This window comes from Mastacembelus armatus, chromosome 18 (genome assembly GCF_900324485.2).
Source record: "Mastacembelus armatus chromosome 18, fMasArm1.2, whole genome shotgun sequence".
Taxonomy (NCBI): Eukaryota; Metazoa; Chordata; class Actinopteri; order Synbranchiformes; family Mastacembelidae; genus Mastacembelus; species Mastacembelus armatus.
The window spans coordinates 15650487-15666183 of NC_046650.1; the positions used below are offsets into that span (position 1 = coordinate 15650487).

The 15697-nt window shown below is 43.1% G+C and overlaps 1 protein-coding gene across 6 annotated transcripts in view; it reads left to right on the forward strand.

The window, feature by feature from the left end:
• The first annotated feature begins 5962 nt into the window (after positions 1–5962).
• LOC113138855 (nuclear factor 1 B-type) overlaps positions 5963–15697 on the forward strand; it is a 59937-nt gene continuing 50202 nt past the window's right edge. For 3 of the 6 annotated variants that reach the window (XM_026321673.1, XM_026321707.1, XM_026321681.1), the window contains exons 1-2: positions 7677–7703; positions 10328–10859. In XM_026321673.1, the coding sequence (XP_026177458.1) occupies positions 7677–7703; positions 10328–10859 (559 nt within the window). Of the gene's footprint in view, positions 6299–7096; positions 7704–10327; positions 10860–15697 lie in introns of those variants that run through there. The other 3 variants (XM_026321690.1, XM_033325684.1, XM_026321698.1) reach the window with 3 other exon arrangements.

Sequence of the window (15697 nt, forward strand, 5' to 3'; positions counted from 1 at the left end):
AAACAGCAGCATGTTTCACCGAGCCTGGGGTGACATTAAAGTTGTCAGTTTGAGGCTCTGGGATGATAAAATTTAAGGAGTCCACTGTAGATAATAGCAGCCTGCAGCCGCCTGGGTTCAATGTGCTCTTAATCTCTGCTAATGGCTGGTCAACTGCACTAATTAAATAAGTGACCACCTGCTAGTTTTACAGTCTATGACATCTGGCTGAACAAAAGAAATAATTAGCCACATGCTTGATAAACATAAACTCTGCTTGGAGCAGCTATCTCTCAAATACAAGGATTTCTACCTGTCTAGGCCTGGCGTTAGTGGCTTGGCGTGTTCTGCAAGGATTAGGAATACTCTATGCAACACAGAATTTCTTATCGGATTACTAATTATGGGTAGCATGATCATTTTTAGATTTCTATCCATATGGGCCACATTTCCCATAATTAGGGTCATCCCCAGTGTCAGCTTTGCTTTGCTTCCATGCCCTTTTCTTTAGAGGTAGTAAATATCCCACATATCTGACCAGCAGGTTGAGATCGATGTTTCTTATCATTTGAGAATTTCCAGTTTTCTGTATCCACAAAATCGCAAATCAAACTCATTGATTCCACCATAGCAAAAGGCAATATTAGATCAGTGAGGTTTCCAGTGGCAGGTGTTTGCTACTTTCCTCCATTTTCAGCTCTGCAGCTGAATTTATGAACATGGAGGCATTGATTGGCCTATTGATTTTCAAAAGAGCTCTTGTTGTAGAAAGTAGAAATCCAATTAAAAGTTGAAGTTGAAACAGTTAATCCAATCAAGACGCTGAAATGTATCGATTTTAACCTTAAAATCAATAAGGTTCACGCTGCTCTCATGTGGGAGCTCGGCCCTGCACGTTTTCCTTTCTCCAAAATCAGGACGTGCACGTTTGGCATCAGCTAAAAATGTGTTTGAAATGTGCTTTTTTTATTCCTTTTGTCACTAACGAACAATATGAGCAAAAAAAATCATTTTGACACATTCTAAAGAAATATTGTATTTTTTACATGTTATACTGGGACGTATGTAAATAAATATGAGTTAAAATAACATACAGATTTATTGCAATTACCAAGTTCTTGTAGTTTTTACTTAACCCAACAGCATTTAGAGTGTTTTTAATAATATAAACCACAGAGAGACTTTCCATTTGCAGTCTGTGACCCCTCAGAGCAGTGTTCATTTGACTTTTCTCTACCATGAGCTGACATTTACCTTCCATGATTACTGCTGAGTGCCTTATTGTCTGAGGTTAGAGCCACTTCATTTGGTCGGCTCCTAATTAGGCTCCTAATTAGTGCTCTGTTAAAGTCAGGTGCACTGAAAGATCAAGCCGGAGCAGGTACTTCTGAAAACACCCAATCAGCATTTTGTCCACTTCACTTCTTATCAGGTGTGAGATTTAACACTAAGTGCTAAGATTTAACACATTTAGTGTTCGGTAACTTCTCGCTGTGCCAAAAACTAACATATATATATAATCAAGAGAAGTCCTTGACTGTTTTTTGTTTAGCTTGGTCCAGTAACTGTTTCTGAGTCCACCCACCATCCCTGTGGGGAAATCCAGCTGCCAGCGGGCGGCCTCAGTGAGGAGGATTGGAATGTGGCAGGAGAGAAAAGGGCTTTTCAGCTGGCGTTCAGATAACATTTACATGGAGACGCCAAACGTCTTAATTCATGCATCGAGGTCCAGGCAGTTTCAGTGAAGCCTGGACGCTGAGGGGAAGTTTAAAGCAACAGGTTTTCATGGCTGGTAATAAATACATTTAGTATACAGTATTGTATTTGGATATCAAGGGGATATCAGTGTGTTGAGCTGCCTCACTACTAAAATGACCTTCAGCCCGGTGCCACACAGCGATACCGAGCTGCCCGGGAGCTTTAATGGATCATTCCCAGCTCTGGCAGGTTTTTACTCACACAAAAACGGGGGTGATGAGGTTGAAACAGCGAGACCGGTACAGGCCAAATGTCAGCACTGACTCACAGTCCTATTGCTTCTGGCTCCGCTACGCCAGAATGACTCTTCTGTGCTCGACCACTTCAACATCAACGGAGATGTGCAAATGGGAATTTATGTTTGCACATGCTCAAATGTTCAACTGGGGGATAAAATGATGATAAAATCATCTACACCAGAACACTTTTTGCTGTTTTTGCAACAAATGTGTTTCCAGCATGTTGTAATTCATGCAGCACTTTGTGGAAGAGCAGGGAGGGGGGAGCGAGCAGGGGGAGGGCGTTAGTATAGGAGGGGTAGGATGAGGGTTGCAGGGTCATGGCTCTTGTAATTACCACAGTCAGGTTCAAGTCACTGGTCAAGCTGTTGCTAATATTTTCCCATAATGCAACGCTGTGAGGGACTGGCCTACATGTGGCACAGCACGCCTGCACTGGTGCTCCTTTGATTAGGTGTGTTGTCGTCGGCCGGGCTGCGTCTGATCAGAGCCGGGCGGCTCCGTGATGGCTGTGGAGAGGTCCGTTAAGTGGCAGCTTTGTTATGACACGTCAGCCAGGACTTGGTGGATGGTAAGTGGAGCTCTGTTGTCTTCACTGGTTCCTCTTCGTTTGTTAGGAGCATCACCATCAGGGGTGCAGGGGTTTTGTGCATTCACCTGTAGTTTTAAAGGTTTTGGCACCGCAGTGTTAGATCTGTCCTAACTGAGGCTTAGCTTTGTGTCTTTGTCTGCACCCAGGTCACACTGTGGGAAAGTCTTCTGAAATAAAGGTGCCTTCAGTTGCTTTTATTTTGTAGCTTTTACTTTAAAACTATTTTAAAGGCATCCTAAGCATGTGTGTGATCCTCAGGACCACCAGGTCTAACTTTGAAGCCTGTTATACTCATTTTGACTGCAGACTTTATTTTGACTGAAACTGGGTTTTAAAACTTATATTGTTCCCAAGATGAATAACTAAAGGAAGTACTGCCTGCCTTCAGTATAAGAGCATTCCTCAAGTGCACCTCTCTGTGCACCCTCTGCAGTGTTAATTTGATAGTGTGGGACAAAGAGCCCTTGTCCAGCCCGCGCCTTTCCCATGCTGAAGAGGCAACACAGGCTGCCATTTCTATCTGAATATTTATTTACTTGTCTGACTACAGGCGAGCTTTTATTATGCTCCATCACCAGGGCTTAAGTTGAGGTTTGTTTGTCTCTCTGTGCATTTGAGCTCAGAGAAATGACCCTTTCTACTCAGGCCAGCTGCTCCATTTTGTCCTGTCTTCAGCCGTGAGGGTGCACATGGAAACAAAGTCGTATTTTTCACGTGTTTACATGTGTTAAATAGTCGTTTTTTGATGTGATTACAAAGACAGTTAAACAGAATCAACTCTTATGAGCATTTTCAGCAGGAGGGGCAGAACATCCTGGTCAGACAAAACAGTAAATTAAAAGTTGAAATTAGAGCTTAGACTAGTGAAGGGCTCATAACAAGGCACTGATCTGCTGTCCTGTGATGTAAGTTACTTAGAGCTGACATCAGACCCATAGGAAATGGTGCAATGATAGGAAATGGCATCACAGCCACTAAATCCACTTCTACAGCAGTCAGGTAGAGGAAGCAGCAGCCTCGTAGTGTTTATGTACTTTTCACTGCAGCTTTTTTGAATATTACTTCAAAATATGTGATTTCTTTTTTAAACAGGGTCATATTTACCTTAAATGTCAAACATGTTGCTAAAATAAATAACTCCAGACTATATGAGTATATCCTTATAAGTGCTGCATCACCACCTATTGGTATAAAAAGACTCTGATGTTGATTCACACACCTGAGCTGTTGGCTGGGACATTTCTAACATGTACTAATTAGAGCAGTTTTTATTATAGGGACTGATTGTTGTCAGATGAGGGTTTTTGTTCTATAAACTAGTCTGGACTCTGGACTCTGCTGTAGTGGTGCTGTAAATTGAAAAACCCACTGAAACATACCAACATTTTAACATTAGTGCTACGATATAACCAGGACTTCAGAGTTTAACCTCTCCAGTGGGTCCAAACAGGCATGAAGCAGCTGTTAGTGACCACATGGGGGCGGTATAGGTCCACACTCGGTGATGGACCTGTGAGGGCTGGAGGAATGAAGGCAGAGGGGATATGGAGTCAGGCTATGTGATTATGATCTAGCCTGCCATGGTCTCTCACATATCAGCTGCACTGAAGAAGTGAAGTGAGTTTAATCTAAAACATGTGAACTGTGTGTATGAGAGACTATTCTAAAGTTTACTGCCTGTACGTTTAGAAACAAACCTTGTTTTTTACAGAGGTAGGATGAGATCTGCTCAGACAGGAGCTTTGCTTCAGGGCAGCCACACTTTTAAAGTGACTCGCCGTCAGTCTTGGGCCAAACTCACCTGTGAAATGACCATTGGTCAGCTGTTTCTAACCATTTCAGCCCAATGCTCCTGGTTATTTTGGGAGGTCAGTCACCAGCCGTGGAGATACTGGCCCCACATGACACCAGTGACGTAGGTGTTTGGAGCAGCGTGTTATGATAACAGCGATGAAAGAGCAGTAAAACCATTTGTCAGGCTGCCCATTCGACTCACACCGTCACATTTTCTGTTGTTGCTCTGCTGGTAGACAGTAATGAACACGCAGTCAATGGTTAGTCAGTGCCAGGTTTCCCTTTATGATCAGGGAGCTGCAACGTTGCTCTCCACTGCTGCCATTACTGCTGTTAATATTACACCACTGCTGTTCTTCTTACCTAATGAGCACATATATACGAATATTTTATTATGGCTATGTCACTGTATAGATGTGGCCATATCAGTGCTATTTTTGCTGATAGCTGATTGGTTGAGAAAAAGATTCTAGAGTGTGTGTGTGTGTGTGTGTGAATAGGAATAATTTATGGATATTTAAAATCTATGGTAATTATCCAAATTATAAAATGCATTATCATATAACTTTATAGGGCACTGAAAATGTGAGCAGCTCCATGAAAATAATGCTACCAAGGCAACATCAATGATAATAATAATAATAATAATAATAATAATAATGTCTGTGACTGTACTTTACAGAGTCAGGGTTACTCTTTTCAGCCTGACTGTCCGCTTCTGTCAAACAGCCTGTCAGAAGAGCGGAAGTGAGGGGCCCAGGGTGCAGAGTCCCGGGGCCACAGCTGTTGGCCAATGAGAAACAAGAATGTAAACTCTATTACAAAACTGAGCTCTGTCAAGCTGCAGAGAAGCAACTAGCTGGGCCCTGAGGAAAGGGGAGGCTCTGCTTTCAAAATAAGAGGTGGAGGAGGTTGGAAACAAGATATCGTTAATGCGCAGACATTAGAAAACAAAAACTCTGAACTAGTCAAATCCTCTGCTGTGAAAACCATGCAGCGTTTTTAGGTTTCCAGCTACACAGAAGAAATAAATGAGAAGTTCTTGCATTTTTTTTTGGATGAAAAAAACAACAACAACCTCATTTAGTTACATAAAAGCTGATGCAAAACACGACTGTTATTCATTAAAAGCCAAGATTTTGAGTCGTTTTCACTGGATGTAGACAAACTAATTCTTTTGCTTAAGTCTTCCAGTCTTTTAATTTGCATTTTAATGCCCTTATGCAGATTTTCTTTTCTGCAGATTGTCACATACTTTGAGTTGCCACTATGCATGAAAATGTGCCATTCACAGCAAAACCGCCTTGTTCTTTAGTTCAAGTCAAAGAGGCCTCACCGGTTTCAACAAACCACTGAAGGCAAAGCATCAAAATGCTGCTTAGCGCTTAGAAATGGGCCTGTATGAGCAGCTTTTTGCTTTTTCCTCATTACAATTTCACACCAGTGCCGACCAACAGAGAATGTGCTCAAAGCAGTTTGTTTGCCTTTAAAGACTTTATGCGGAAAAGTGGCAGCGGAAGTGCAGCAGTTTGCACCGTGTGCGCTTTGACGCAGGGAGCTGGAAGCCGGAGGGCGGCACTCACGCACGCAGTGAAAGTGAAGGCGGAGACCAGCCCAGTGCCGAAAACTCAGCCTCTTCTGGATCACGTTCAACTTCACTGAACGACCCCAAAAACCATCCAAAAAACGTAAGACTCGAAGAGGAAGGAAGACAAGAAAAAAAGAGAAAAAACCGCGAGGTGCTCCTAACTTCTTTTCACCGCTATCTGCCAAGAATTGTCTTCCGGTGTTGACTTTTTTTTTTTTTTTTTGCGAGCCCTGCAAGAGAAAAACCCTCCAAAGCACAAAGTTGAACGTGAGAAATGTGAAGCTACCGGCTTGTGTGTTTCAACCAGGCTCCAGGATTCCCAATTAATCCATGCAGTACAGTGCGATGGTACGTGAACATGGATTATTATTGCTTTCAAATGTTGTGATAACAGTCTGTAGTATCATTTCTTATTCTAACACTGTCCTGTTCTCGCCGCGGTCGAGAAATGTGGGGTTAACTGAACACGGACCACAACAGTGGCACGGTCGGGCCAGAAGCGGATTAAACTTGGCACCGCTTCTCCCGCAGTCTCCGTTAGTGTCCCGTTCCCTTTAATTTGGCACATGAACTGTGTGCGGACTGTTGACAGCTCTGTAGGACACACACACACGCACACACACACACACGCACGCACACACACACACACACACACACACACACACAGACACAGACAGACAGACAGACAGAGTGTTTGACTTCCAGTCCTTTCACCCTAAAACACACTTATTGAAGTGTTCAGGCTCATAAAGTGACATTTAAAAATAAAATGGAAGATGTTTACTCGTTGGGAGATAAAACAATAAAATAATTTATATTTGTTTCATTATTTAGAGGCTTTTCCAAATTGTCCTGCATATAAAAAAAACTGTGTGTTCATCCAATGTGCCACATTTCCTACTGAGCCTGCCTGGATTTATTTCAGGGAAATTCTAAAGGCGAATAAATTGAGTTCATGATGTTTTCGTAGCATCGATGTGATTGACAGAAGTGAAAAGACCGAAAGTTTGTTTTGCTGTTAAACCACAGACACTGCGATCGATTATCTGCGTTGGAAAAGCGCGTGTCGTTGACGCGCAGCTCGGGGGTAAAGGGTGCCAGGTCTGCGGAGGGAAATGTTACTTTTCCGTTTTTGTGTGACCGAGTCTGCGCTCAAACTGTCCGAATCTCACAGAATAATTGTGCAGGAGGACAAGAAGCTGGATGGCGGATAGGGCTGTGTGTGTTTGGAGGAGGAGGAGGAGTGTGACTGTGTAATTACGTGGGTGAAAAAAAAAAAGTTGGGTCTGATTTGCTGGAATCGCGCAGGACCGAAGGTGCACGGGCCGATTTCATATCAAGTTTGGCTAAAGCAGGGGTGAACATCACACACTCGGCGCCCTCTGAAGCTTCCCACAAAGCTTTTATGAACGAGATAGCGCTGCAGCGTGACGCGCAGTCAGCCCGTGTAGTGGACGAGTGCGCACCGGCGACGAGAGTAGAATCTGCGAGTGTTTACTGTGCATGTCCACTGTAAAATAATCTGCATAGAACCCAGTTTTCTCCGCGGACACGATAATCTTTGGATCCCAAGAATTCATGGATGTTCTCGGATAATCTCTTTTCGTTTTACGCGGATTGCTGCTCCACAGTCTTGCGTGGTGCACATCGGTCCAGGAATGGCGCGATAAAGTGATCAGAGGGATCAGTCCAAGTCTACATTCACTCTCCGTGTATCCGTCTCGTCATGTATTCTCCGATTTGTCTTACTCAGGTATTTGTGTCTTTTTAATCTACATTTAAATGCTCTGAATTGTTTGTTTATTTGTACTGACACCGCCACAGACAGTGGTCAGGGAAGAGAAAGTTGTGTGTGTGTGTGTGTGTGTGTGGGGGGGGGAAATACTTTCATAATTCATACCTATGGTGCAGTTTTTTTGTGTGGGTGAAATTCAGCGTAAAAACAAACCAAAATGTAAGTTTTAATTTTAAAAATGCGCGCACACACAATTACGCAATTACGCTGATTTTTACTTGACAGAGGTTGGATTCAAACTAAAAGTATAAATTAAAAAAATAATTTAATAAGTTCTTAAAAGTTTTTTTTAAAGCATTCTTTGTTGTTTGTGTGCGTAAAGTTGCGCGTAAAAGTGTTTTTTTTTTTAAGATAGGAACTCATGACTGTCAACTTGATAATCCTGTATAATTAGTACAAGTGTCTCTCAGGTTTAATTAGGGTGTTTGCATTCAACAATCCTCACACACATTTTTTTTTCAGCCTTGCTCAAGCTTTTTTTTTTTTTCCCCCTTTCATTTTTCTTCATGTGTATATTTGTGTGTAGAGTAAAACCCCCCATACTTTAGGGAAGTGAAGCTGGAAAAAGATAAAGCCACTTTCACTGTAGGAAGATCAGACTCATGATAAGGTTGATTCAGCGGTTGGACAGAGTAGCTGACTGTTTTGGCTGACTCAGTTTTACTGTTTATATTTTACTTGGCATAAGTAAGTGATTGACTGAGATGTGGTTTAGTTTGTACTTAAGAGGATTGTGCTTTTATGGCCTCAGCTGAAGTGCGCTGCATAGGCCCTGGCCAAGTCATTTATCTTTGCAGTATTTGGATTTAACCTGCTAGAAGAAAAAAAAATTTAAGGAATATTTAAGTTGAGTTTTTGAACAGGAAAACCAAGAGGGAAGAGGATTTCAGAAACAGCTGCTGCTCAGTACATTTACTAGCATTTACTGCTTAGACTTGTCAGTTTAATTGGCAACTTTATTGTGAGGAGATGACATTAAAATGAGTCCTGATTTTTTTATTAACCAGCCTAAAGTACTCTGGAGAGGTTTAGGATCCATTCTAAATATAATACATTTCCAAACTGGAATCAGCAGAAAATAAAATGTGTGTTAGCAGTGTGTAATAATGATAATAATTTGACTGGAAGAGCAGGGCAGAAATGTGGAGCAGCAGCCGGCAGGCACAGATAGGGAGTGGATTTTGTGGTTTCCTATAACCTGCCTGCCTGGCTGCCTCCAAAAAGAACAATATGTGGTTTAACTCTTCAAACGGCTGCTCAAAAGTGGCTGCTTATAGTTATTACGTTTGACACTTTAATGACCCAGGACAAACAAAAGTTAACGTTTCCACTTCTCACTCACAGCTGCTGTGATTTCTGACGATTCTTAAATAATCCACACCAGCCTGTACATTCCCACACAGCACTAGCATTAAGAGATTATATAATTGTAATGTAATTGGTTTTCCAATTGCTGAAGTGTTGTTCATGTAAAAACCCGACCCGTAGGCCAGTGAACTGCTGGGGTGCTGCAGAAATGTTAGTGTTTAGTTGTTTTAGCTGGAAGAAACACGGGATGAATTAAAAAATGCTTTAATTTTTTTTTTTATTTACAATTTTTTACAATAATTTTTCCCCTGAGAATTAAAGATAATGTGGTGTAAAGTTTATTGCGTCTTGTAATCCCTCTGGAAAAACTGTGAATAATAATCCCACTAATATTGATATAAATATCTGATCATTTATTAGAAAAACAACTTTAAAACTTTAATTTCAATTTAAAAAGTGAAATGAAACATTTAAAAATTAGGCTGGGATTTTAATCTCACAGACTAATTGCAGGATTTGGAGTAAAGCTGAGAAAGTGTCATTTCATGTGTTAATCTCAACATTTGAAACGATGTGATAGGAACCTCTAAACGAGTCCCAGCTTAAACTTTGAAAATACCTTTCACACCATCGCTTTGTTTGATACGCCGCCTTTCTCCCCTGCTTGTGTTTTTAATGCTTTTCGTGCACACAGCCTGTTTGTCTGCACCGGACAATGGGAACCTCTTTAGCCTCCTGTTTGGTGAGCGTACCCCTCTTGGCCTTCCGGGCTTATCCTCCATCCTTGGTGAACATGGGATAAGTTCACGTTGGAATGTGGATGGTTTGATAAGAGAAATGCATCGGTGAGGAGGAGCGCATGCTCTCTGCAGCAGCAGCAGCAGCAGCAGCAGCAGCACGGGAGTCAGAGCATGCTCGGGAAATGAGAGCGGAGACACGAGTGCATTCACTCACTGGGCTCGGTGCTATTGTAGTGCTGGCAGTTTATATAAACAGTGGAATTTTCTTCTCATATCTGCACTACGTCCAGATCCTTCTCGGATGGTAAAACCAGTGTTGTGTTGTGAAGGGAAACTTCTCGTCTTAGAGCTGCTGAAACAGCCATTAAGATACTACATGACTGATTGTTTATTTGTTGTCTGGATTTACTTCTGGCTCAGACTAGTGTCTGACTGAAGCCATATTTCTTCTTCATGCTTTTGTGACATGAGTCTCTGATGACATTTCTCTCTTTCTCTTTTCCCTCTCCTCACTGTGTCCCTTGGGTGCTCCAGGATGAATTTCATCCCTTCATCGAGGCACTTCTTCCTCACGTCCGTGCCATTGCCTACACATGGTTCAACCTCCAGGCCAGAAAACGCAAGTACTTCAAGAAGCACGAGAAGCGAATGTCCAAGGACGAGGAGCGCGCGATGAAAGACGAGCTTCTGAGTGAGAAGCCTGAGATTAAGCAGAAATGGGCATCCAGGCTGCTGGCCAAGCTGCGGAAGGACATTCGGCAGGAGTACCGGGAGGACTTTGTCCTCAGTGTGACGGGAAAGAAGCACCCGTGCTGCGTGTTGTCCAACCCAGACCAGAAGGGCAAGATCCGCCGGATTGACTGTTTGCGGCAAGCTGACAAAGTTTGGCGTCTGGACCTGGTGATGGTCATCCTCTTCAAAGGCATCCCTCTGGAAAGTACGGATGGCGAGCGCCTCGTCAAGTCTCCACATTGCACCAACCCAGCACTTTGTGTCCAGCCCCACCACATAACAGTGTCGGTCAAGGAGCTGGACTTGTTTCTAGCATACTACGTCCAGGACCAAGGTAGGCCCGAGCTCCTGCTGTGTGTTTGTTTCACTGTGTGTGTGTGTGTGTGAGATCTTAAATGACTATGTGAACGATGGCTTGGCAAGGTCAAAGGTCAGGTGTTTTTTTTTTTTCTTCCTTCCTTAAATCTCAGCTACATTAGCCTGAAAAGCCTGATATGATATTCAGCTCAGTGTATGTGCAGGATATAATTCCTGTTTAAATATGGATCATTAATCAACAAAAGGCCAGTCTGTAATCATTATTACATGCAGAACATGTTTAACTCCTGCAGCAGCTCCTGCTCATGTCCAGTAATTATTCAGTTACTGTCATTTGGGCAGGGTGTGTGTTATCTTGTACACACAGTCACACTGGCTGGTACAACTGCACACACACACACACACTCTACACCTATTTGTCTGGACGTTAAGTCCAAACATTTGGAGAAAACTGCAGTAAATTGCCGTAAAATTCAAGAAACTACCAGTTGAATGTTTTTCTATGAACCAGTAACAGGTACAAGCTTTTAATTTGAGGTATTTTTATTATGTAAAATAATAATAATAATGATGATGATAATCCCAGCCTTCATCTCCTTATTCCCTTTAAGATAATTAAATACTGTCATTTTAAAGCCTTTCCATTGAGGTCTACTGTGCATACAGCAAGTCACTGATAAACTTACAGCTTTCAGAAAAACTCAGACCTGAAGATGTGAGGTTTACATTTAATTTCAAGTATATGTAAGAGCTGTGTGTGTGTGTGTGTGTGTGTGTGTGACAGGCTATGACCTTTTTTTTTAATTCCTGAGAAGTTTTTAGATGGAACCAGTTTTGAGAAGATGTGCTCAGTGTGCAGATTGAGTCATGTGTTTTTTTTCAGCACAGTGTGAAACCAGAGACTGGAAAAATGTGCTGTCAGTACTGGAATAGGTTCTGACATGCACAGTTTGTGAGTGGCTGTGAAAACGTTTTTTTTTTCCCCGGTATAAAATCATTTTCATTTGTGTTTAGCATTTTTCTGTAATCACACATCATGAAGGGTTTGAGATGATGACCAACACTGAACATTTAAAGCAAAATGTCTAACTTCAAAATTAAAACAGAGATTTCCTGCTGAAACAAACTCCGCAGCTTTATAAAATATATTGTTACTATGAGGTACATTTTCTTTATAGGACATCAGGTGCTTCGATTTTTTTTTTTTTTTTTTTTTGTTGCTGAATTGTTGAGAAAATTAGTTTCTCCTGCAAAACAGGTTAGGGTTAAAGTATCTAATACAATTAAAGCTATTGATGTGTGTCTCTGTAGGAATCTCCCTTTGCTTTTGGAGTATTCCCTGTTGAAATTCCCCTGTATTGAATCCGCTGCAACACCAACACTGTGGAGGAGAAGGGGGGATAGCTAGCTCATTATTATCAAACCTTGAGCGCCATTTTGTGTTTGATAAGTGCCAGGGAAAGCAGAAGGCACAGCACAGGGACAATAATGGTTGCCACTGGCACCGGGGTTGGCATCACACTCTCTTTTGTGTCTCTTGTAGGATGCCACCGCTTCTCCAGTTTGCATCTGCTGCATGTTTAACGCGAGAACGCCTTTTAGTGCTGGTTTTTTTAGAATATACAGCGTTGAAGTGATTCGTCGGTGCTCGTTTTGTGCTTATTCATGGTGTTTAGCAGGTTGTAGTTTTAAAAAAAATATGTTTTCCACAAAGAAAGAGCAAATTCTTGGGAAGAATTAATTTAAGCAGCTGAAATAAAGGAACATAATGTTCTCTTTGGCTGTTTGATCGAACATTGCACTGCAGATCAGAGCGATAATTAACCATTGTCTTCCAAATTTCTGTTGCTAGAAACTTTTGGCAAAAACAGAAAAGCATTCTTTTGCTGATATCACAGAGACGGCCTTTCTTTTATTTTTTCATTTTTGTTTCTTCAAGCCGAAGCGTCTTTCCCTTTTCTTCAAGTTACCAAGCAGTGCCCATCTCCACACAATGCAGCCATATTGTGGTAGCGTGCGGTGCAGCGCCATTTTGTTTTGCACTGTGCCAGGGAGGCAGGCAAATCACCAGTAATGGTTGTTAGAGGTTTGGAGGTTGGCATCAAACCCTCTTTGTCTGCTTGCAGCATGCCTTTGATTCGTTGGTTGGCATCCGCAATGCAGTGGGCACGTTGGAAAGTTTTTTGACAGTGGCAGAATGGAAGCTGCTGCCTTTGTTCTGCTGCAACCGCACGAAACAAACAAACATACAATCAAACACAAAGAAACTAGCAAACGGCTCTGTCTGAAACAAAATCTGCTATTTGTGCGAAGCGCTGGAAGAAATGGACCCGGACTGGGCTTTAAATATTGTCCTCTACGTCCTGCTCCCTTCTGCTCTGCCATCTAATTGGACGAGATAAAATACGTGGCTGCTTTTCTTGTTATTTGTCCTGGCAAAAATCAGTAAGTTCAGAGTGTATTTGTTTTTGATTCTGCGGGGATTGCTGCCTGAGAAAGGTCGTCGGGTTGGCAGCGAGCGTGCTGGATGAATTTAGAGAGGCCACTCAGCCCCTTGTTCTGGGGCACAGACGCGTTTAGCCAGGCAGGGCTGTAGCACCCATGTGCATGCCCAGATGAATGCCCGCTGGGAAGTGGGCTGGGGCTGGGAGTGGGGGTTGTGGCATCCATTGTGCCAACTGGCAGGCCCCGTTCAATACAGGGCCCCGGCTTCACACACACACACACAAACACACTCTGCCGTTGCACTCCAGCGCACTGTTATATCGTCTATCTGATAAAACAAGAAGTGTACTTCTTTTTTTCTTCTTCTTCTTTGAATCATCACCTCTCCCCACCTGGATTCATATTTTGCATATCCAGTTTGACAGCTTGATGGGATGGTTGTAACAAGGCATGTAGATAATGGTCGTGCTAGGACATGTTAAAAAACTGCAGGCCTCGCTCGTATTTGGTTTTGTTTAACTGCTCGTCACTGTTTCCTCAACAAATGCAAGAATGCGGTGGTTATTGTATTGACTGAAGGCTCTCTGCTCTTCATCTTTAACTGCCTTGTTTTTATTGTGTGCGATTAATTAAAATATGAAAATTGGCACATTTTGAGGAATCTCCTGGAAATAAACTGATCTACATTTCCCTCAGTTATACATGAATTCAAGAACATGTCTCCAGAGGACGAGGAACGCTGGCAGAAGTTAGACAATGCTATAAGGAATGTATGGATAGGACAGAGAAGGACTGCTGAGGTTTTGCAGTGGGAGACTACAAAAGTCAAGGTCAAGTAGCGTTCCCATTACTCTGGTGCTGAAAGTTAACACGGCCATAAAACATCATTACCTTGACTTCCCCCCTCCGCCTCAGACACGTAACGTTTTTTTTCACACCATCATAATAGTTTGTGGAAATAGATGGATTACCTGTGAATACATGCTGCCACGTTAATGGAGACCTTGTTTTACGAGCGCCAGACTTAACCTCTGCCCCTGGGGTCGTGGCCTTTACAAAGGGATGTGGCAGGGAGTCCTCTCAAGTTTAATTGAGCAAAGCAGATCAGTGAAAATGTGGCTTTGCACGCCCGGGGCACGTGGAAGAGGAAGACTTTTTGGTTTGGGGGGTGGTGGTCAGGGGAGGAGGCTTGAAAGGCCCCCTTGTTGACCTGTTCAATCTGGGTCAAACCACGGCGGCTGCAGGTCTCTTGGCAACAGTTTTTTTTTTTTTCTTCTGTTCCCCCCGCCTCTCCTTCTGGTCTGACTGGTGGTCCCTTGGTTCACTGGCCTAAGTGAGGAGGAGTAGGCAGCACTGACACCCCCCCTTCCCTCTATGGGTAGCTTGCCTGGTCCCTATCTCCAGCACTGGCCACTGCCTGCTAACCACGCTGCATGTGGTGGCTGTTTGCATCTTGTTTTCCGCCCGGCTGCTTCAGAGGCTTTGGTCAGGCGGCCAGTGTGGAGGCCTGACCTTGTGGGTCACACTGGAGGTCTGTGACTAAGCACTATCCCTCCCTCCCTGCATCCCTTTATCCTCCTCTGCCATCAGGAATCACCCCTGCGGCACACTGCCCGGCCAAATGACTCTCTCTCACTCCTTCTCTCTCCCAGCCTCTTTTCTTTTCTCACTCCCTGGCGTTCCCTCAAGTCCGAGACTCCGACCATGACAGCTGTCCTGGGCCTCAGCGCTAGGCCAGAGAAAGAGTGGCTGGGTTCATGCCAGAAGTGTGAAACAAAACTTGCAAGTAGACGACATTGAGGACATGACTGTTTCTCCTCCCTTTTTGGGCCAACTCAGCTTCTTCAGCTTGTGTTCGTTATAAGTTGGTGATGATATGGGGAAAGTCTCAGACGTGGTTCTTTTGCAAGTGTGGAATTTTATTCTTGGACATGAAATTTAACAGTGTGCATTCAGAACAAGCCTGTTAAAAATACAGATCCTGGGAAACACCTTAAATGATGACTCCAGAGCCTTAAAGAAAAACTCTTCAGAGTGAACTGCACAACCCTGTGCTTAGCTTCCATTCTGGCTTCCTTATTAGTATGCAATAGAGCCTGCGGTGTCTGGCTACCTCTCTCTCAGAGCCATAACCTATCGAACACATTCTCTCAGTCTAATCCACTTAGAACTCCCTCCCAGCTTCACCGCTCGCCTTATTGATTTCCGCTTCCCACTAAATGTCTTCCCGATCCTTTTTCTCTTAACCCGGGAGCTATCTGTGCTGTGCAGTGTTCTTTCTTTCTTGCTTTTCTTCTTATTTTCCTTTCTTCCTTTCCTGCTTGCTTAATGTCTTCACTGCCTCTCCAGGATCTTTGCTTGTTTGTGATCTTTGTCTGACTTTCCTCTGCCTTGTTTTCCCTCCTGCTC